Below are 22308 nucleotides of genomic sequence, written 5' to 3'. Positions count from 1 at the left end.
TTTTCTTTTTTGTTAGGAATTCTCAGTTCTGCTCTAGAAGGAGTTACTCATATATAAATGCTATGATAAGTCGGAAAATAATTTAAACAACTTCTGGCTAGTCATCTAATTTGCACAATTTTTCAAGAAATATTTTATTCACAGTATAGTAACTAATTCTGTAATCCAAAGAGTCCACGTTAAAACTATATACTCACTTAAGAAAGATGGTCTTTCATCTGGATTTTGTGCCCATCCACTTTCTATTAGAGAGATCATATGTGCTCGGTGAGGTATATCATATGGCAAACTTTCTTCATTAATAACAGGTCGATGTCCTTGTGACACACTATACATTATCTGCAAAGGATTGGTGACATCTGTCAAAACAAATAGATTGCATTCATTAGAAATATATTATGATTCAGCATATTACTTACATCTAAAACTAACTAACAGAAAATAAGTGAATATTACAAGTTTAGGAATAATGTCTTACCCCCCCTTTCTGTAAAAGAAATATATATACCCCAAACCATTGCCAGACTTGTCTATTCCTATGGAAGGAGTTTATATCCTGATCTCATTAATTCTGGGCTTGGCCATATGATTGGATTTGGTAAACAGAGTATTTGTAAAGCACAGCTGAGCAAAACCTAGCCAAACTAAGAAGGGCTACAGCAACTAATATTTAATGTGAATGAGAAATAAATGTTTATTTCATAAGCTACAGAGATTCCAAGGTTGTTTTCTGTTACACAACAAGCTGACCTACACAAACCTCAAAATAAAGAAATAAACAATATTTTCAGGGAATAAAAAGGACAGATTAGTCTTCAATATTTGCTAGTCTTTATAGAGGGAGCAGTAATTAAATTATCATATAAATAATTTTACAGCTAGACTAGAACTTGGAAATAATAATTTAAAATTCTTACTATGCAGGTGACAAAAATGAGGACTCAAGAGATTTTGTGACTTGATCACAGAGTTAATTACTGTCAGAACAAGAATTAAAATCTGGGTTTTTCTGATCCTTAATACAGTACATCTTTCAGTATATAGCAGACTCACAACTGGATCCTTAACCCAGTATATTTTGCAGTATGTGATGCATTCACAATTGATAAATTGTTGGTTTAGTGTGTTTTCCACAAAATGAATAAGCAGATTTAAAATAATATGATTTTTAGATAGTTCTGAGAGTGACCTACTAACATGATGTTATTGAGCATAAAAAAGTCAAAACATACTTACCTTCAAAAGGCTGTTTTCTGGATAACACTTCCCATGTGATAACTGCATAGCTGTTTAACATAAGAACATACATGTTATATATTTTAAATGAACTCTACCTAATAAACTAAAATAGCACTACTTTTAGAAGCTGACTGTGAAGATACCATTTTTGAAAATGATAAGGCAGCAAAGAATTACTGTATACAATGAAGATGACAAATGCTCATCTAGTTTTGAAAGAAAATCAATTTTAAGTTAAAAAATTAGGAAATTACTATAATAAAAGTTTAACGTTACATGCAAGATTAACTTTTTGTGGATGATTTAATACTAGGATTAATTCTTGAACACTCAGATAAGCTATGCCCTTTAATTAAATGATATTACTTTTCACAAAGAACAAAGAGCAAGAAAAAAATGGTCTCATGGAGCTCTATTCTACTGCCTTTTCTTCTGCTCTCAGCACTGTCTTCTTTGGTAGAAATATCCTGCCTACAGTTTAACTTCAGATGTCAATTACAGGGTTAACCTGCATAGAGTTTATAATTAGAATAAATGGTTAAATAGGATATAAGAATTTTGCCACACCCCAACATTAACCATGCATTCAAAATGGACACATAGAATTTATTACTACCAACACCTTTTGTTACAAGGAGAGTGAGGAGTACAGAGGGAATTCCTACCCAAATAAAGGAATAATATTTCCTCATATTTCCCCGACAGAGAATACTGAAATTGAACATAAAGGGAAAATTCACAAAATGAATGACTGGTAGATTTAAATTGGCCCATTTTTATAGAATCAAACCAGTTTTCAAGAATTGTTGAGTAGAACATGATCTTTACCTTAGGAAGCTATAAATACATTTCCCCTCCCCTCAGTACATCATTCAAAATGAATTAAAAATATCAGAAATCAAAATATAAAAGGACAATTTTTTATATTCATACAATGTGAATATAAAGACATTATATTAATTGTTTTAGTGCAGCCACTAAAATGGATTGGCTGGCTTTGGATTTAATGAGAAATAACAAAAATTAAAATTTTTGTTATTTCTTTTGAAGAAATATTGCTTTTGAAGAAAAGGAATATGCAATTTAATTAAATATATAGTTTTCTGGTAGAGATATGGCATTCGTTCCTAAAATGTTTCATTAACAGGTTATTTATTAAAGATGGCAAAAAGCCATTTAAAGGACTATAAAATGTGTTCATAGCAAATTTAGAGAGTGTGCTTTTGCATTCATTAGTATATTAAAAGAGATAAGAGTAACTTACACATGAGGTGAATGTCCCCATCTCTTAAACCTATGTAAATAATCATCTTCCTTTTATTCTGGTTAAATAACCAGTGTCAAGAACAATGTGTTATGCTTATTACTGCATTATGAGATTATAAGTAATATGCATCTGAAATATGAAATATGATCTTATCAAATCCATTGATTTGTTGTATAAAAAATTCACACATATACAAATATTAGGGATTCTTTAAATGGAAACATCCCCAGTATGATTAAGAGTTGGTCTATTTATCTAAAAAGATGTACAGATATCAAAAGCTGAAAGGTTGAATAGTTGGGAAACTTAAAGCTAAAATGTTAGGAACCACTGTTTCCCTCTGCATTTCCAAGTCACATATGATAAAAATCCTTAACTATTATATTATAAATTGATAGGATAAGAGAACATGCTTTAAAATTTCTTAAAGGATGTAAAAGTTTCTTAAGCAAATCATTAAATTTCTTTAATTTGAAAAATATTAATCACCATGGCCTCAAGTTTATTTTCACCACAATTATGAGAGAAGAATAAAAATCACAGTTTAGGCCGGGCACGGTGGCTCAAGCCTGTAATCCCAGCACTTTGGGAGGCCAAGACGGGCGGATCACGACGTCAGGAGATCGAGACCATCCTGGCTAACACGGTGAAACCCCGTCTGTACTAAAAATACAAAAAAAAAAAAAAAAAAATTAGCCGGGGGAGGTGGCGGGCGCCTGTAGTCCCAGCTACTCGGGAGGCTGAGGCAGGAGAATGGCGTGAACCCGGGAGGCGGAGCTTGCAGTGAGCTGAGATCCGGCCACTGCACTCTAGCCTGGGCGACAGAGCGAGACTCCATCTCAGAAAAAAAAAAAAAAAAAAAAAAAAAAAATCACAATTTAAAATTTAGCTTCAAAATTCTGGTTGACGAATTTTGTGTCTGAGACAAGGTTAACTCTGAGAAAAAGCAACCTTATTATACCTATATATATCGTGCTTGATACTGGCCCTTGATTTTTGTCCAGGTTCATAGTTTTCAGGTGGCATATAGATAATTGTCCCTCCTTCTGGTGCAGATTTGCTACTTCGTGATTGTGAGAGGGACATCATGCGCCATTTTGATAAACCAAAATCTGCAATCTGTAAGGGAAAAGAGCAAATAATTGAATTAAGAAATTTCCTCTTTAAAAAGTCCAAAAGTCAACTATCTTTGTGTATATTCACTGTATTTAGATATCAAACCAGAGAAAATGTAATATATTTTAATATTTTATTTCTATATATTCCACCATCTTTTTACTAAATTAAATTTCATAGTTTTGAGCCAAATAACTCTAGAAGCAATACATACTGACTTAAAGTTTAATATAACATTACAAATTTCAAAAGAGAAACTAATTTTTGAAAATTAAAGAGAGACATTTTTTGTCTGTTATTCTCAATGGGTGTGTACCTTGCACACCTTTTCATGACATATAGCTTGGTACCATGTGCTTTCTACATCTCACAGAGCTGCCAAGTCTACTCACATCTCATGCAGTTGTCACTGGTCATTGTTTATAATTCTGGTTTATACAGTTGTATTCATAATGCCCTAAAGGTAACATTCTTAAATTACGAAATAAGCAAAATCTCAAAATTGTAAAGATAATTATTATACAATTTTATGCTGATCACTAAATGAAGTATTTCATAGAAACAGTATAATTGCATATAAAGCATATTTATATCCAATATAATAGGTGTCTAAAGAATTATTAGTGACAATATTCTGTGCCTTTGATATGTCCTGTACAGTTTTGCTTCCATTGTAAATCTTGTGTACATATTATACAGTATCTTATAACTAAATATTTAAAAGCTTCCTTATTTTTTACTTTATTTTTAAAAAACGTAAGACAAAATGTAAGAACAGAAATAACATTTAATTGACAAGGGAGTATGGGAAATCCTTAAAGACATTTAAATTACTTAGAACATTTTACTGCATACTTTAGAATTCAGCAGAGTGAAATGAGCTCCATGCAGCACATCATTTGTTTACCTCCTATATTTTTTACTGATTTTAACAAAATACGTAATTTTTATTAGCATTTAGATGAATTTGAGACAAAAAAAAATTATGGCCTCCATCCCCAAAAAGGAGGGGTAGAATAAATGAATCTTCCATTAATTTGCTACAATAAAAGAGTAAATTTAAGAAAAAAAAAATAATCAAGATTTTTAAAATTGAATTCACAGAAAAGGACCAAGTATACACTACTGATGGATGAAAAAGAAAGAAGAGGTCATTATTACTTTGCTTTTGTTTTCTCTATCAAGAATAGTTTCTGGTCTGAGATGAAGAAAATGAAGTCTAAAGAGGTTGAAAAGTTATACAACTATATATTTCAAAGTATTCAGATAATTTGCAAATACCTCCTCAGTGTTATTAGTGTTCTTTGTGGGACAAAATGGAGAGGTATTATAGGATATCAGAAAAGTGAATGTCAGTCTGATTTTTTAAAAGGGGGAAAAAATGTTGACTTTGCAAATCAACATTTGCAACCTATAGAAATATATGGAGTATTCTAAAGTATGCAACCTAGGAAGCTAAGAATAAGTCTGACATATTTGTAGGAGCCTATCCTTAAACCCTGGTGTTTCAATCCTCCAACACTGCATTAAATCTCTCTTTTTTAAGGGCCTTAATCTCATTTATAAAGGAGAAGCCCTAACGGCTTAATCACCTCTTAAAGGTCCCATCTGTTAATAGTATCACATTGCCAACATCTGAAGTTTAGAGGGGACACATTCAAATCACAGCATTCTGCCTGTGCCCCCCCTAAAATTCATGTCCTTGTTATATACAAAATACATTTGTTCCAGCCCAATAGCCCCCAAAAGTCTCAACTTGTTCTAGTATCAACTTCAAAGCCTAAGTCCAAAGTCTCATCTAAACATCATATGGGTGAGATTCAAGGTGAAATTCATCCTGAGGCAAATTCCTTTCTAGCTGTGAGCCTGTGAAATCAAGTAAGTTATGTGCTTACAAAATAAAATGGTAGGACAAGCATAGGATAGCTGTTCCCATTCCAAAAGGAAGAAACAGGAAAGAAAAAGGGAGTAACAGGTCCCAAGTCAGTCTAAAACACAACAGAGCAAACAACACTGAGTCTTAAGGCTTGAGGATAATCTTCTTTGACTCCATGTACTACCGTCTGGACACACTGGGGTGAGGTGGAACCCCAAGGCCTTGGGCAGCCCTGCCCCTATGGCTTTGCTAGATATAGTCCATGCTTCATTTCTTACATATTCAAGTCACATGCTTTGGTTTTCCCAGGCTGGTGCTGCACACCGGTGGCTCTACAGGTCTGAGGTTCTAGGGGTAGCCCTGTTACCATAGCTCCACTAAGCACTGCCTTATAGTGGGGACTCTGTGAAGGATCCACCCTGAAGCAGATCTCTGCCTGGGCCCTGAGCTTTTCCAAGGCACTCTTTAAAATCTAGGTGGAGAAAGCCATGCCTCCACAGCTTTTGCACTTTGCATGCCTGCAGAATTAGCACCACATGATTGCCACCAAGGCATATTGCCCTCTGGAGCAGTGACATGAGCCACATCTGGATCTATTTGAACCACAACTGGAATAACCAAGGAACACACACTCTGGCCCTGTGATGATAAGCATGGCAGCCTTGAATATCTCTGAAATGCGTCTGGGGTCATTCTCCCATTGTCTTGATGAGTAGCACCTATCTTCCCTCTATCCATGCTAATTTCTTCATCAACCAGTTACTTTGCCACACTCTGTTTTTCTCTCCTAAAAAGAATTTTTTATTCTTTACATAGTCAGTCTGAGAATTTTCCAAATCTTTATATTCTAACTCCCATTTGATTATAAATTTCACCTTTAAGTCATTTCTACTTCTTGCATTTTACTATAAGCAGTTAACAGATGCCACCCAGCATTCTGAACACTTTGTTGCTTGGAAATTTCTTCTGCCAAATATCCTAGTTCAATGTTAAGTTCTGTATTCCACAAAGTCGCAGGACACAGACATCGTTCAGGTAAGTTCTTAGCCACTTTACAACAAGGATGACTTGTCTTCCAGTTTCTAATACTATGTTCTTCCTTTCCATCTGAGACTTTTTGTCAGAATAGTCTTTACTGTCCATATGTCCAGCAAGATTCTCTCGATGACCACTCAAGTAATCTCTAAAAGAATGAAGGTTTCTCTACAGCCCCTCTCTTCACTTCAAAGCCCTCAATAGAATTGCCCTTAATGCTCCCTTCATGGCAATCTAGGTTTTCCCTGGCATCCACTTCAAAAATGATTTCAGCCTATATGTCATTATGTAGTTCCAAAGCTACCTCCACATTTTTAGATGGCTGTTATAGAAACTCCTTACTTTTCTTGTACCAATTTCTGTCTTAGTCCTTTTGTGCTGCTATAACAGAATACCACAGACTGGGTGATTTACAAAGAAGATAAATTTGTTCTCACAGTTCTGGAGGCTGGGAGATTCAAGATCCAGTCACTGACATTTGGTTTGGTGAGCACCTGCTTGTGGCCTCCTCAAATGGCAGAAGGCAGAAAGGCAAGCTACCTGAAAGCTGCATGAAGCTTTTTTTTTTTTTTGGTTCTTAATCTCATTCAGGAGGGATGGAAAAGCCCTCCCTCATGGCCTAATTACCCCTTAAAGGCCCTACCTCTTCACTGTCACATTGGCAACGTGTGAATTTTGGAGGGGGCACATTCAAACCATAGCATCTGGCTTAAAAATTTCAAAAAGTTTATAAAAAGGGGTATTTTCTAAGTATATAGAAAATGAAAGGGCCAGCAAAAATTCTCAAAAAAACAAATTATATCAGAACAGTAGTCAATTTCTGATCTTGGGTAATACATCCCAAGTGCTTGGCACAATGCCCAGCACATAGTAGTTGCTTCATAAACATTCATTAAGTAAAGGAATGACCAATTTGGTTTCTTTTTTTTTTTTGAGACGGATCTCGCTCTGTCGCCTATGCTGGAGTGCAGTGGTGTAATATCCGCTCACTGCAAGCTCCGCCTCCTGGGTTCATGCTATTCTCCTCCCTCAGCCTCCTGAGTAGCTGGGACTACAGGCACCCGCCACCACGCCTGACTAATTCTTTTTGTATTTTTTAGTAGAGATGGGGTTTCACCGTGTTAGCCAGGATGGTCTTGAACTCCTGACCTCGTGATCCACCCACCTCGGCCTCCCAAAGTACTGGGACTACAGGCATGAGCCACCGCTCCTGGCCTGGTTTCCTTTCTTGACAGCAGTAATACTGTCAAAGAGTAAATGTATAAATGGTTTGTATATTATAAAATATTTTAATGCACTTTAATAAAAACATATTAGACTTCTAAGTTAGTAGGCCTATCTGGTATATACAGAAGATCAGGAATTCGCACATTTGTTCATTCAGCAAATAATTATTGAATATTTCTTTATGGCATGTGCTGGCTATGTGGCAGGTAATGAAGTGACTAAATTTCTGTCTTCATGGAGCATACATTCTAACTGGGGGAGATGGTCAATAAATAGATTCATAAAAAATATTATGTCAGATGGTGCAAAATATAATGGAGAAAGCATAAATCAAAGTAAAAGAATAGAGAGGAACTAGGCGGGTAGTGAGAGAAAGCCACTCTGAAAATGAGGATGGAGAAGATGACTGAGTAAGTCATGAGAATAGCTGAGAAAAGCAGTTAAGCAAAGACTTTCATAAAATTTTTAAGGACAGAACGAAGAAATATGGGCTGTATAATAGCACTTTCAGGAGTATTCCAGGCAAACTGAATGAGTCTTCTCCAAAAGCACGGATTAACAAAAGGATAGATATTGACCCAGATGAAGGTTCTTATGGCCATGTGATACAGCTCTGATTCGAGCTCTGTACTGGTTCATATTTAATCATGACTTAAAGATACAAAAAACTAGCTAATTAAATTTGAGCATCACACAAAACTTGGAGAGAAACGTAAAACCTTTGGATTACAGAAATAACGTTTGAAAAGGTCTTAAGAGACTGAAGCAATTGCTCCAATCTAACAAGATAAAATTAGATCATATCTAGAAAGTATTCTGTAAGTACATAAGAAGAGGTGGCTTAAGCAACAATATGTGGGAAAAAGAACCTCTATGGGTTTTTTGTTGACACTAAGCCCAATTTGAACTATGTGATAATGACTACCCCCGGAAAGCTGATGAATTATTAAGGAACTATTAAGTATTTAGAGCCAAGGAAATGACACTTTCACTAAATTCTACATTCATCAAACCACACCAAAAATAGTATTGTGTTCAGTGCTGACGATCAACATTTAAGAGAGATTTAAACAAACAGATGCATCTACACAGCACCAAGGATTAAAATCCATGCAATAAGAAAATGAATTGAAGGAACTAAGGTTGTTTATCAGGGAGATGGATAAAACACTTGTATGTGAGGGGTTAGGAGACAGTTCATAGCTATCTTCAAATATTGAAAGGGCTGTCCTGTTGAAGTAACGAAATTGGATTTATTCTGTTTATCACAAAAAGTTGAAGTAGGATCAATGGGTGGAAGCACTCCAGGAAGGAAATTTGGTTGATCATTTAAGAAAATGTCACAATTATTCAATTAGGATGTTAAGACTCCCTGTTACAGGATAACTGTTTTGGGAGACAGGGATTGTTGCAGTGAGGGCTCAGAGAACTAAGTGTCCATTAAGGTACTTCTACTTGATGGTTCTATAATTGATGCAATAGATGAGTCTCTTTTTTTCTTAGCAATACTGAGGCAGCAGCTTGCTTCTCTCTCTCTTCCCCTACCACTTTCTTCTAGGGAGAGGAGTGTCTTCAATAAAACTTTTTCCCACTTATTTTTTCTTACATTTCTCATTTTAATTTCCCTGTTGTTTCAACTTCTCTATTACTGATGTCTTTGAACGTTTTTTATATTTACAATAATTTTCTGATTACATATGTTATTAAAAGAAGTATAGCAAAATGATATATAAAAATATGGTGAGTTACATTTAGTATTAATATTCAAAAACTACTTTTTATTTATACTCAGTTAGATATAGAACAGCTGTGAAATCACAATAGCCAGTGTCTTCAGCACTTAAGTCCTGCATCTTACACAAAAATGAATTCAAGGTGGATCACAGATTACATATGTAACATAAAATTATAAAACGTATAGAAGATAACAAAAAAGAAAATCTTCAGTAAGTAGAACTTGGTGAAAAGTGCTTGGAGATGACAGCAAAAGCATGATCCATAAAAGAAAAAAAAATGAACTTCATCAAAATTAAAATTTTTGCTTTGTGAAAGTCCCTGTTAAAACGATGAAAAGATAAACTATAACTGGGAGAAAATATTTGCAAACTACATATCTGATGAACTACCACTGTAACATATACAGAACTCTCAAAACTCAACAGTAAGAAAACCAAGGACTCCCTTTAGAAAATGAGTTTAAGACATGAAGAGACATTTCACTGAAAGCCACGTATGGGTGGCAAATTAGCATATAAAAAGGTGTTCAATATCATTAGCAGTTAGGAAAATGCAAATTAATACAAGATGAGATATCACTATGCATCTATTAGAACAGTTAAACAGAAAACAGTGATAATAACAAATGCTGGAGGGGATGTGGAATAGCTGGATCTCTCACACATTGCTGGTGGAATGTAAAATGGTACAGCCACTCTGGAAAATAGTTGGATACTTTCTTTAAAAACTAAACACACCGACCGGGCTCAGTGGCTCAAGCCTGCAATCCTAGCACTTTGGGAGGCCAAGACGGGTGGATCACGAGGTCAGGAGATCGAGACCATCCTGGCTAACACTGTGAAACTCTGTCTCTACTAAAAAAATACAAAAAACTAGCCAGGCGTGGTGGTGGGCACCTGTAGTCCCAGCTACTCGGGAGGCTGAGGCAGGAGAATGGCGTAAACCTGGGAGGCGGAGCTGGCAGCACTCCAGCCTGGGCGACAGAGCGAGACTCTCTATCAAAACAAACAAACAAACAAACAAAAAACTAAACACACCCTTACCATATGACCCAGCATTTGTATTCTTGGGCATTTATCACAGAGTAATGAAGACTTAATGTTCACTCATAAACCTGTATAGCTTTGTTCACAGCAGCTCTGTAAATAATTACCCCAAACTGGAAAGAACCAAAATATTCCTGAATGGTTAACTGTGGTACATTTATACTGTGGAATACTATTTATCAATAAAAAACAACTATTGTTACGAGCACAACTTAGATGGATCTCAAGAGCATTATGTGATGTGAACAGAGCCAATCTCAAAATATCACATACTATATGATTCCACTTATATAGCATTTTCAAAATGACAAAATTAAAGAGATGGAAAGCAGATTAGTGGTTGTTAGAGGTACAGATTGTGGTAGAGAGGAAGTGGGTGAGGTAACATGAGTGGTATCTTTGTGGTGATGTTATGAGAAGTGCTGTACCTTGATTGTTGTGGTTACACAAATCTATACATGTGATAAAGTAATGGTACTATGTACAAGCATTGTAATAATGTCAAATTCCTGGTCTTAAAATTATACCATAATTATGTGTGACATAACAATGCGGGAAACCAGGTGACGGGTACATGAAACCTCTTTATTACCTTTGCATCTTCCTATAAACATATAATAATTTTAAAATAAAAAATAAAACAAAAAAGGTGATCTTGACAATTCAATGAAGAAACATAATGGCTTTGTATTTTATATTGTAATTCTCTCTCTGTCTAGGAATAGCTTCCTAACTGCAGTAGTAAGAAGGAGAATAGAAGACAGAAATTAGGGACTACGGAAATTACTATTCATTGGTCCCTATCTCTAAGGAGAGATATGAAACAGTCTAGGTCGAAGAAATAACTAAAAAGTATTTTTAAAACTATAAGGATAAGGAAACAGATAAACTTTTTAAAAAAGTAATTACCTTAACATGAAATTCATTGTCCAATAGGATATTTTGAGTCTTCAAGTCATGATGAAGTAAAGGAGGAGTCATATTGTGCAGGTAATTTACACCAAGGGCAATTTCATGCAGAATGCGAAATCTCAACGGCCAAGCAACATCAGGATATTCAGTTTTCTTCATATATATGTGAAAAGAAACAAAACAAAATTAGTCCAAATTTCACTACATTTCACACTTAGAAGTTAAATATTCCATGAGGAAATACAGTATAAACTAAGGTTAAAACATATGCGCATTTTTATAAAATAGCATCAATTTGATAGGGTTTAACATTTATGTGTCTTACTTTCCTCACTTTCTAGAGAAAATTATGATAACTTTATAGCACCAGTACTTCCTTTTAGTTTATATTGGTCATGCAACTACATGGTTTTGGGTCTTTCTTCAACTGACACAGATCTCAATTATTTTGTGTCTATACATAGCCAAAGTCATATACTTACACCCACATCCGCCTCCCCATTCTATGTCTTAATCAGGTAATTTGAGTGCACACAAATACACACAAAATTACACACAATTTATTTCTAGTAAATACCAAGCCATTCATTCAAAATTTTTATTTTAATTTTATTAATATAAAATCAGACTTTATTATTATAATCATTGCATCAGTTATAAATTATGACCATATTTATTAACTAAGCACTAATTTATCATACATTTAATCATATAATTAATTTATCTGCATTCCAGCTTATAAAATTAGCCTTTTGATTTGTTTTTGTGGAAGGGGACAACCATTTTTGTTTCTAAAACTATACAGTATAGACACATTTAAAACATAACGTTTTATTTTTCATAGTACTCAACATCCATCTGAGCTTTCTTAAAATAAATGTTTTCTGAACACAAAAGTTAATGTAGCTTCCCAGGAGAATGAACATAGAAGATCAGGCAATTTGGGAAGATGAACAATGAATCACCAGGCACCATGCCACATTTTTCTAAATGCTATGAAAAAGACTGCTTCTACTGAAAGTACAAAACTGATCTTGAGAAGTTTTTCTGCAAATGTGTCACCTTATAGTTCAGTGATCAATCTGGCAGGGGGAGTGGTTCAAAATATTTTAGACTGTTTATGATACATCTTGAGTTTTTTCAATGAATTTTGTAAGGTTGGGGGAGGGCACGTCAAGATAAATCCCACCCTAAATAATGCAATACAGGAAACCAAATGAAACACAAAAGACTAATGTGGAACATTACTTTCTCTGGTACACACAAAGCCCTGTCCCCTAGAGAAACTGAATCTTTTAATCTATAAAGAAGGTAACTTTTTCTGAAAATTACTCAGTTTAAAGCAGTTACCAGTCCTCTCTGAAGCATAATGTAATATGGAGGCTTGTGATCACAGAGACAAGGCAGAGAAGTGCTCACTCTATATTTTATGATTTTTTTTTCAGGAGTTAGCAATCCCCCGGAGGAGGCTGTAGAATGTCCAGTGAGCTGCAAATTTGGGTGCCAGAGTATCTGCTGGGGTGTGGGAAGAAAATGTTAGATTTCTACTTATATTCATTTCTCAACAAAAATAAAAGAGAATTGTGATTTATTAATATTTGTATCTTGGTTGCTGTGGTAGCTATACAAATCTTACAGACTGACACCAGTTACTTATTCCATCCTTGTTTCAAATGATCACAAGTCACGAATAGAATGTGATGTATTCTGAAACAGAGAGGAAGTTACTCTATGACTGACTGACAGTGGCACCCACTTTCCCTTGGCCACTTACAGGGCATTGTGTTACACTATCATTTAGGAGTATTCATTGATTGGATTTTATAGATTATTACAGTTTTAATTAAGCCAACCCTCACAAAATGGACCAAGTGGTTTAAAAAGATTTACTGAAACTACAGACTCATGATAATATTAATAATGAATACATATATTTTGAGAATGAGGACCCCTGAATTTGTTTACTCATGGGATTCACAAAGAGAGAGTGATTGGTACCTTGGGAAAAAAGGTAAATGGCTCATACCACTGTCTATTATTAGAAAAGCTAATGTATCTAGTATTCAGATTATTAATATCTGGCCTGCTAATTCAGAACTTCATGAACTGGTATTAGTAACATTAAATTTGAATTTGAAATTGCTATTAATATAAAATAAAATATCACTTAACAGTGGATTTTACAGTGTGCAGAGTTTATCTTTTCCATTTCTACCCATGTAATATGCATATAAATACTAGAATTTGGTATAAATGTTAGGAATGGTAACTCAGGCAAAATAGTCTAGAGTACAGGGCCTGAATCCACAGTGTTTTAATCAACACAAAAATATCACAAAAGGTAAAATTTTATCCCTGTGATAGTTTTTCATTATTCTTTGATTCATCTATATAACCCTAAATAATCTGATCAAATATAAAATCAAAGTAAAATATAGTTTGAATAGTAAAAATGGCAATTATGGCCACTAAAAATGTGTAATACTTACCCTATGTAGGAGTTCATTTAATGATCCATTTGGCATGTATTCAGTAACTATTCCCAAAAATTCAGGCTCATTGCAAATTCCCAAAATTGGGAGAATGTAACTAAATCTAGCTTTGTGTAAAATTTCAGCTTCTCTTAAGACATCCTTTCTTTCACTAAGAGAAGAAAATGCATAATTACTTCAAGTAATACAAAATATACAATTATCATGCCTATAAGATTAAGCCTGGATTTTTTTCATTAATTAACTATGTGACCTCATGTAAATTATGCAACTTCTCTGCACCTTAGTTTCATCATATTTAAAATACAAATAATACCTACCTATATATTCCACAAGTCTGTTTAGAGACCAAAATAACTTCTATAAGCCACTGACAGGTAAAAGTGCTAAACACAGGTTATTATTATTGTACTTTTCCTAGGAAAGGGAAAGAACATAGTATTAACTTTATAAAGTCTATCTAGGTTAGAATAATTGGTGCTTGAACTAATTACATTAAGTTTACATTGTATTCAAATGAACATGTTTTATCAGAATATTATATTAAATTTTATGGTTGCATACCATATAAACATTTTCCAAATATCCTGAATATTAAAACATTTAAATGTTATAGATTTAATAGCTGCATAAAAGTCAATAATATTTATAAATTATATGCCAGAATTCAGGAAAAGAACACTGAGAACAGGTAAATGCTTTATAATATTAATAGACTGCTGGGGTAACTGGCTCCCAGGTTCATTTGCTTATGCATATATAAAACAAATATATATTTAACTATTTTTTTTTCTATTTTTCTTTGTCACCCAGGCTAGAGTGCAGTGGTGTGATCACTGCTCACTACAGCCTCAAACTCCTGGATTTAGGCCATCCTTCCACCTTAGCCTCCCCAGGAGCCAGCAAGCCCCACAGGCATGCAACCATGCCTATTTTTTTATTTTTTTATTTTTTTATTTTTGTAGAGACAAGGTCTCACTATGTTGCTCAGGCTGGCCTCAAACTCCTGGGCTCAAGTGACTCTCCAGTTTCAGCCTCCCAAAGTGCTGGGATTACAGGTGTGAGCCACCTTGCCTGGCCACATTTAACTTTTATTATGGATAAAGAATGATGCTCAGCATTATGGAAAATATATAAATTAAAAAGATATAGTCTTTGCCTTTGAGTTGCCCAGAAATCTTTTAAGTAAAATAAAAATATAAGGCAGAATGTAATAAATGCCACCAAAAGAGAAAAGAAAAGGAAGCTATTGGGAAATCAGAGAGAAGAGAGTACATTTGAGGTTAGGAGAGTCATTTACAGTCTTCAGAAAAGTAGGATTTTGATCCCAGCTGTACCATAAGAATGAACAGAATTTAAACACTGGAGGGTATCTAAGACAAATGAGGCCTCCACTTGAGGAGGGGATGTGCTTTCTTTTTAACCTGTATATGCCTAGCACTTGGAACAGTGCCCTGGACATAGTAATGTATCAGATGTTCAAATAGGTAGGTATCAAATGAATTCAAGGAAGTTAAAGGGAAGGCTAAATTTGGGAAATTGTGAATTGTTTAATGCAGATCAGGATATGTAATATAAAAGGAGTGAAGGTGAATAAGACAGGTTAGGGCCATTTCTCAGTCTTAATGCCTGGTTAGGGTAGTGAAACTTCATTTAGCAGTCACTAAATTGTGACTGATGGTTTGTTTATTTGACGCTTTTTTTAACATACAGAATACAGGCTGGAAACTTTTTTTTTTTTTTTTTAACAGATCAGATCTTGCTGTGTTGCCCAGACTGGCCCTCCCTACTCTGCCTCTTGAGTAGCTGGGACTACAGGGGTGTGCCAACTTACCTGGTGTGACTGAAAGTTTTTGAGTCAGGGAATGACAGTAGAATAAAATTTTAAGATGATTAATTTGGCAACAAGATGTAGGATTAGTAGATAGTGGTAGAGTTTGAAAATCAGGTGTTAGGAGATTTTAATACCAGTTAAGACGTGAACTTAAAACTACAAAGGTAGCAGTGGAAATGGAAAGAAAAACACTAAGTGAATAGAATGCCCGGGTTGTGGTGACTGACTGTAGGGGGTTAAACAAAAAATGAAAAGGAATGGGAGATGTCATTATTTTTTATACCCTGGGTGACTGGATGTTGGTTGCAGCAATGACAGAAATAGAAATGTTTCCAGGAGAAGCCTATTAGGTAAGTAATGATGGTAAGTTAGTTCTTACACCTCTCAAGCTCTGAATGAATGGCTGTTGAAATATGAATAGCAACAGACATTCTAGACCAGACTAAGATGGACTGCTTTTAAAAACAAACAAAAAAACAAAGCAAAAGAATCTTGGTCATTTATTTTTTGAATAGGTCATATATTTATATGTCTTAAAATTCAAGAGTAACCAGAAGGCATAAAGTGAAAAGCTTCTCTCATTCTCTGTCCTTCAATCACTTAATACTCCAACTGCTAGGAAACTTAAATCAAGTTTGTGAGACCCATTTCAATTAAACGTTTATTCCCTAGATGGAAATAGTTCTGTATTTGCCCCAAGAGATTTGGGCCAACAACAGAGGATGACCCTGAAGATTCCTGGATACTAAGAACAACAGAGAGTGCATGCTGCAGAAGTCTCAGTGATACTTCACACACTCTTTCCTCCTCCCATTAAGAGACATTCTTCTTTCCACTGTGACCCTGTTACACGTCAGTCACTTTACATGCACTAGCATCCTAAGATCACCCTCTAAACATAGTTTCATTATCTCCACTTCATAAATGAGGGCACTGAGGTTCAGGAAAATTAATACTTTTCTAATGGTCGCACTAATAAGTGGCAGGGTTGGCGTCAGATTTGATTGCAATTATGGGACATTAAAGCCTGCATTCTTTCTATCCTACTGCTTGATCAAAGAATATAGTAGGACAGTTCTTGAAGACAGATTTTTGGCAAGACTGAGTGAGTAGGAAATTTTTTTTTTAAAGCCAAAAGATTTTAAAAATTGATTTTTATATTTTGAAAATAAAGGCGTAAAGTACAGCTTCTATAGTCACATCACCAAAATTAACTCAAAAATTTAATCAAAACAGTTATGTCATCTACAGGGTATTTGAACAACCAATTGGACTCATTACTCATAAGGGGTGGGAAGATTGTTGGGGAAGGTCCACTCATCGGACAGAAGTCAGGTTATGGAGACTGATTCACCAATCATTAAAATAAGGGCATGTAACATTGCATAAACTTATTTTTCTTTCAGGTCATCCCAAAGAACAATGCAAACATTGTTCTCCATAGCCCGAGACACACATGTATTTATTATTCCTATTTTATAAGTGAGGAAAGAGACACCAATGAGTCAACTGCATAGCTTCGTCTAATGCTCAGACTACATAAATACTGCAATGATAAGATCTTAAGTAACACATTGGAAAAAAGAATGCGATGCAGTAATGCCCGAGTGTTTCACTGGTCTTATGGCTTCCTCGAAGACAGAATTAATTTCCTACCCAATTCAGTGAAGAATTTTAGACTATGAAAATTGTTCATGAGTATGGGAAAGAAACTCCCTCTTCACTTCTTGGTCCCCAAACTGTACAAAGCGTAGATAAACTAAAATCCTGAGAAGCAGCACCCAAAGTGGGAGGATCAATTGGCTTTTCAATACCTATTGGGTCCATCAGTGCTACATTTCCATACAGTGTTTGCATAACTGGTTCTAACATATACCCATCCTCTCTAACCAACCACCACCTTTAAAAGTTGACTACAGACACATATACACACTTGCCCAGCACTTGCTCCACAGAATATAAGGCCCAGAGTAAACAGACACCACACCTTGTATATCACTGAATCTGGATTATGATAGAAAAGAAGTGGAAACAAGCTCTAGAGGTGTCCCAGATCTCCTGTGCCATTTAGGCCATCCAAGCCTGACAGTGAGAGACAATGAAGAAAAGTCACAGGTAGGTGAAAATCCAGTAACTTTGGCAGGGCAGAAGCTGAGGAATTTATCTGATACTGGATACTCACAGCTTCTGGCCAATCAGGCATCTGTGATGACGTATTTTCACATTTGATATAGGAGGAGGAGAAGAAAATGTTGTAATCATGGATGTTAACTCACTAAGAACTGAATGCTGGGCCTAGTTAAATCCCTGTAGGAAGTAAAATACGCAAGACTAGTGACCAGACCCATTGACTAATACACAGTTACAGGTCTATGGCACGCGGTTGTAATGTTCTTCTGAAAACAGAAACTAATGCTAACCTTCCCTTAAAACCTGTACAAACCAGTAAGTGAAAGCCATTTACAATTTCTGGCCATTTAACAGTCTTTTGGTTCAATTTATTGTGGCAAAAATAGCACACATTTCCTCTACTTAACAATCTTCCCGTGAGAGAAACAGAGTGGGAGAAACTGAATTATATTGAGTTTGATATAAAACGTTCCTGACAACACATAATAAACCACAAACAAAACAAAAACAATAAAAAGCAAAACATCCTAGATTCTAAAGCAGCTCTGTCCAATAAACATATAATGTGAAAACCACCACATACAATTTAAAATTTTCTCATGGCCACATAAAGTAAAAAAACACATTAAAATGAATTTTAATCTTATATTTAACCCAAGATATCAAAAATATTATCATTTCAGTATATAATAAACAAATATTAATAAAATATTACAAGTTTTTAAAAATAAAAACTAAGCATTCAAACTTTGGTATTTTACACTTAGGTCACATTTCAATTCGGACGGGCACATTTCAAGTGCTCAGTACCCACCTGTGGCTAAGGGCTACCTACTGGACAGCGCAGCCCTACAGCCCGATTTCAAAAATAAGGAAAAAACAAAGCAAGCAAAACCCACACCCACTATATATAAACACACACCAATTTCAATAAACCCGGCGTTTAGAGTTAAGCAGTGATTGTTGATTTTTGGAGTACGGAGAGAGAACGCTTAGGAGTAAGAGGGAAGGAGAGAAAGGGAAATGGAGAGATGCGTGGAGGAATGCAACTGCTGCATCTCCAGAGAAGCCCGTGCTCCCTACCGTGCCAGAGCGTGAAGGGTCGGTGCTCCCTACCTCCCAAGCTTGAAGGGCTGCCTAGCGGTGACGAGGTGGGGCCGGCCCCAAGCGGTCACTGCCATTTGGGCTCTAGAGCCCGCTTGTCAGGGGGCTTGAGGGGATGCAGGATAGTTGGGGGCTCTTCCCGGGAAGCCCATTGGCTGCCTACCTGTCGAGCAGCGGGGTGTGGATGTGCAGGTGCTTCACGGCCACCTGGACGCGCCAGTCTGCATGGCGGGCGGACGACACAGTGCCCGAGGCGCCGCGGCTCAGGTAGCGCAGGTCGGCGAGCTTGTGGTAGGGAATGGTGGGCAGGGCGCTGCAGATGGCCTCCCCGTTCATGGTCCCGGGCGCTCAGGCCGGTTCCGGTTGTGCCCCCTGCTGCGGCGGCTCCTAAGGCTCCCCCGCCGCGCTCGGGAGCCCAGATCCGCCCCTGCACTAGCGAGGCCGGCAAGACCCTTTTTGCCCCGCGACACTAGGTCACGAGGGCGCCCATTCCCCGGGCGGCCACGCCAGCCGCTGCTTCTCCGAACCAGAGCTGACTTCTTTTCTAGAGACTGGTGCCAACGCCGTAGCGCCCCAAGGAGCTTCCTCTCTCGCCGCCCCGGCCGGCCCTCCCCAGCGCGCGCCGCCACCAGCTCAGGCCGCCCGAGCTCCTCCCTCCCCAAACTTCGCAGGCTACGTCAGCGGCGGACACCAAGGCGGGGAGAGGGGCAGCCCGCTCGCGGCCCTTCCGCCTGGCTCTCGCCTCGGCCTGCGACCGGGATCCTCCGCCCTGGTCGCGCAGCCGAGGCCGAGGGCTGGGGCGGGCGGCAGGGAAGTGGGAAAGGGAGCCAGAGGCGCTCCTTTTGTCTTCTCTTCCCATCCCCCAGGTTTGGGAAAGTTTTCCTTTTGGGAAGCCGCTCTCTTCAGCCTGCTGGCGGGTGTCGGATTGGTTAGTCGCCAATTCCCTCCCCACCCCCACCCTCCTCCCCCCCCCCCCCTCCCCCCCCACCCTCACCCCCCACCCTCACCCTCACCACCGGCCGCCAAGATTCTCTGGGCCACAGGTCTTCCGGAAGTTGCCAATCCCGGTAGCTGCAGCGTCCGGCTGGGGGCTTTCTTAGGGGGCTCGGGGTTCTGCTTTCTGACTCACTCCCTACTCTGCGCCTGCGCAGGAAGCGATTTGGGGGGTGTTGTGAATTCCGAGGGCTCTACACTTAAGAGGTTGTACACTCTCCTGTCTACCTGGACTCCAATTTCCATATTTCCAGTCACTTCAGGACTGAGAGATGGATGATAAACCCTGTCATAGTGGAGCAAGTTCAGGTGTTTAACCGCTGTTATGTGGGATCTGCCTTTCTCCCGCTTCTTTCTTACTTCCGTAAGTATATATATGCAGAGAGTGAAAAATAACCTTGAGAGAGTCCATCCCTCTAACTCCAGGTAAGACTGCAAATAATTCTTTCTTATAAATCTGGGAGGAATGCAGTCAGTGTTTCATGCCAACCAAAAAAGACTGCAAACGTTTTTCCATCTTGCTGCTTTGAACACCTTTCTACTTAGGTGACTGTTTTGTAAGATATGAGTGCAAATGTTAAATACAATACCAAGTCCATACTAGATGTTTAATTAATTCTAGGGCTTCAGTAATAAGGAATGACTCGAACAGATTTCTACCTACAGACAGCTAATGTGTCTCGTATGTTTGCGTCACCTGAAATGAAAGTAGCAATGTTAGGTTTTACAATAGTAGGAGGTTGTAAACGATAGTGTGTTAAAAACTTTTGATCATTTATAATAAAATGTTCAGCACTAAATATATGGTCTGATGCTCTGTGCTTTCTTGCTTAATAAACTTTTTTTTGTTTTTTTTCTTTTCGAGAGGGAGTCTTGCTCTGTCACCTAGGCTAGAGTGTAGTGGCACGATCTCAGCTCATTGCAACATCCGCCTCCCTGGTTCAAGCAATTCCCCTGCCTCAGCCCCCAGCTAATTTTAAAATAGTTTAAAAAATAGTTTAAAATAGTTTAAAAAATCCCAAGTAGCTCGCATTACAGGCGCCCAGCCCCCAGCTAATTTTTGTATTTTTAGTAGAGAGGGGGTTTCACCATGTTGGCCAAGGTGGTCTCAAACTCCTGACCTCGTGATCCGCCCACCTTGTCCTCCCAAAGTGCTGGGAGGAGAGGCCTGAGCCACTGGCCAATAAGCTTTTTTCTTAGAAAGTACTCAGAAAACTTTTCTATCCATTCATTCTGTTATGCACATCAGTGTGAAGAGACCACCAAACAGGCTTTGTGTGAGCAATAAAGCTTTTTAATCACCTGGGTACAGGCAGACTTAGTCCGAAAAAGGAGTCAGCAAAGGGAGATGGGGTGGGGCAGTCTTTATAGGATTTGGGTAGGTAGTGGAAAGTTACAGTTAAAGGGGGTTTTTCTCTTGCAGGCAACGGCGGGGTCACAAGGTGCTCAGTGAGGAGCTCCTGAGATTCCTTTGTCTAGGAGAAGGAGTGTCACAAGGTCAATTGATCAGTTAGGGTGGGGCAGGAACAAATCACAATGGTGGAATGTCATCAGTTATGGCAGGAACTGGCTATTTTCACTTTTGTGGTTCTACAGTTGCTCCAGGCCATCTGGATGTATACGTGCAGGTCACAGGGGATATGATGGCTTAGCTTGGGCTCAGAGGCCTGACATATTTATCCAGTCAATTTATTAAAAACATGAGTCCTAGAAAAAGAGAACAAAGCATAAACAGAGAAGAAATATCAAAATAATAGTTTAAAAAATTTTGCCAGGGCAGGGGTCTTCATATTTAAAGGGCTCACCAAGTAAAAATACCTACATGAAAGCACATCATTCAAAAGGTGAGAACATTAAGAATAAAGGGAAGATTCTAAACGTTTTCAAAGGGCAGAAATAAAAATTAAAGGAATGGGAATTAGAATGGCATTGTATTTCTTAACAATATTACTAAGTCATTGTTATCCTAAAATATAATGAAGTGAAATTTTTTCAGTATTTTAAAGGACAGTAACTTCCAACTTAGAATTCTATAGTCAAACTATCTGTCAAATATAAGGGCAGAATAAAAACATTTTCACATATACAAGGATGAAATACTTTCATTCCATTTCCTTTTTTTTTTTTTTTTTTTTTTAAAGAAAGCTCCTAGAGAATGTGTTCAGCAAAACATGGGAGTAAGCCTAGAAAAAGAAAGACATGGGATCCAGAAAACAGGACCAGGAAATTAAGAAGGGAAACTCCAGAATGAGAGAAATATGACAGAATTGGAGAGCAACCCATTTTCACTGAACAGGGAG

At 37.3% G+C, this 22308-nt stretch overlaps 1 protein-coding gene across 4 annotated transcripts in view; it reads right to left on the bottom strand.

The window, feature by feature from the left end:
- The window catches only part of RIPK2 (receptor interacting serine/threonine kinase 2), a 38894-nt gene extending 18942 nt beyond the window's left edge, over positions 1–19952 (bottom strand). The window contains exons 1-7 of one of the 4 annotated variants that reach the window (XM_026454912.1): positions 19179–19312; positions 14268–14364; positions 13945–14098; positions 11453–11608; positions 3468–3625; positions 1237–1286; positions 198–359 (exon numbers count right to left, since the gene is read on the bottom strand). In XM_026454912.1, coding sequence (XP_026310697.1) covers positions 198–359; positions 1237–1286; positions 3468–3625; positions 11453–11608; positions 13945–13980 — 562 coding nt within the window. In that variant the 5' untranslated portion in view covers positions 13981–14098; positions 14268–14364; positions 19179–19312. Of the gene's footprint in view, positions 1–197; positions 360–1236; positions 1287–3467; positions 3626–11452; positions 11609–12874; positions 13343–13944; positions 14099–14267; positions 14365–19178 lie in introns of those variants that run through there. The other 3 variants (XM_026454911.2, XM_031935874.1, XM_031935875.1) reach the window with 3 other exon arrangements.
- Positions 19953–22308: the final 2356 nt, after the last annotated feature.

The sequence above is a fragment of the Piliocolobus tephrosceles genome, chromosome 7 (genome assembly GCF_002776525.5).
Source record: "Piliocolobus tephrosceles isolate RC106 chromosome 7, ASM277652v3, whole genome shotgun sequence".
NCBI lineage: Eukaryota > Metazoa > Chordata > Mammalia > Primates > Cercopithecidae > Piliocolobus > Piliocolobus tephrosceles.
Note: the sequence above shows the minus strand (reverse complement) of the source record. Positions and strands in the feature narration are given on the sequence as shown.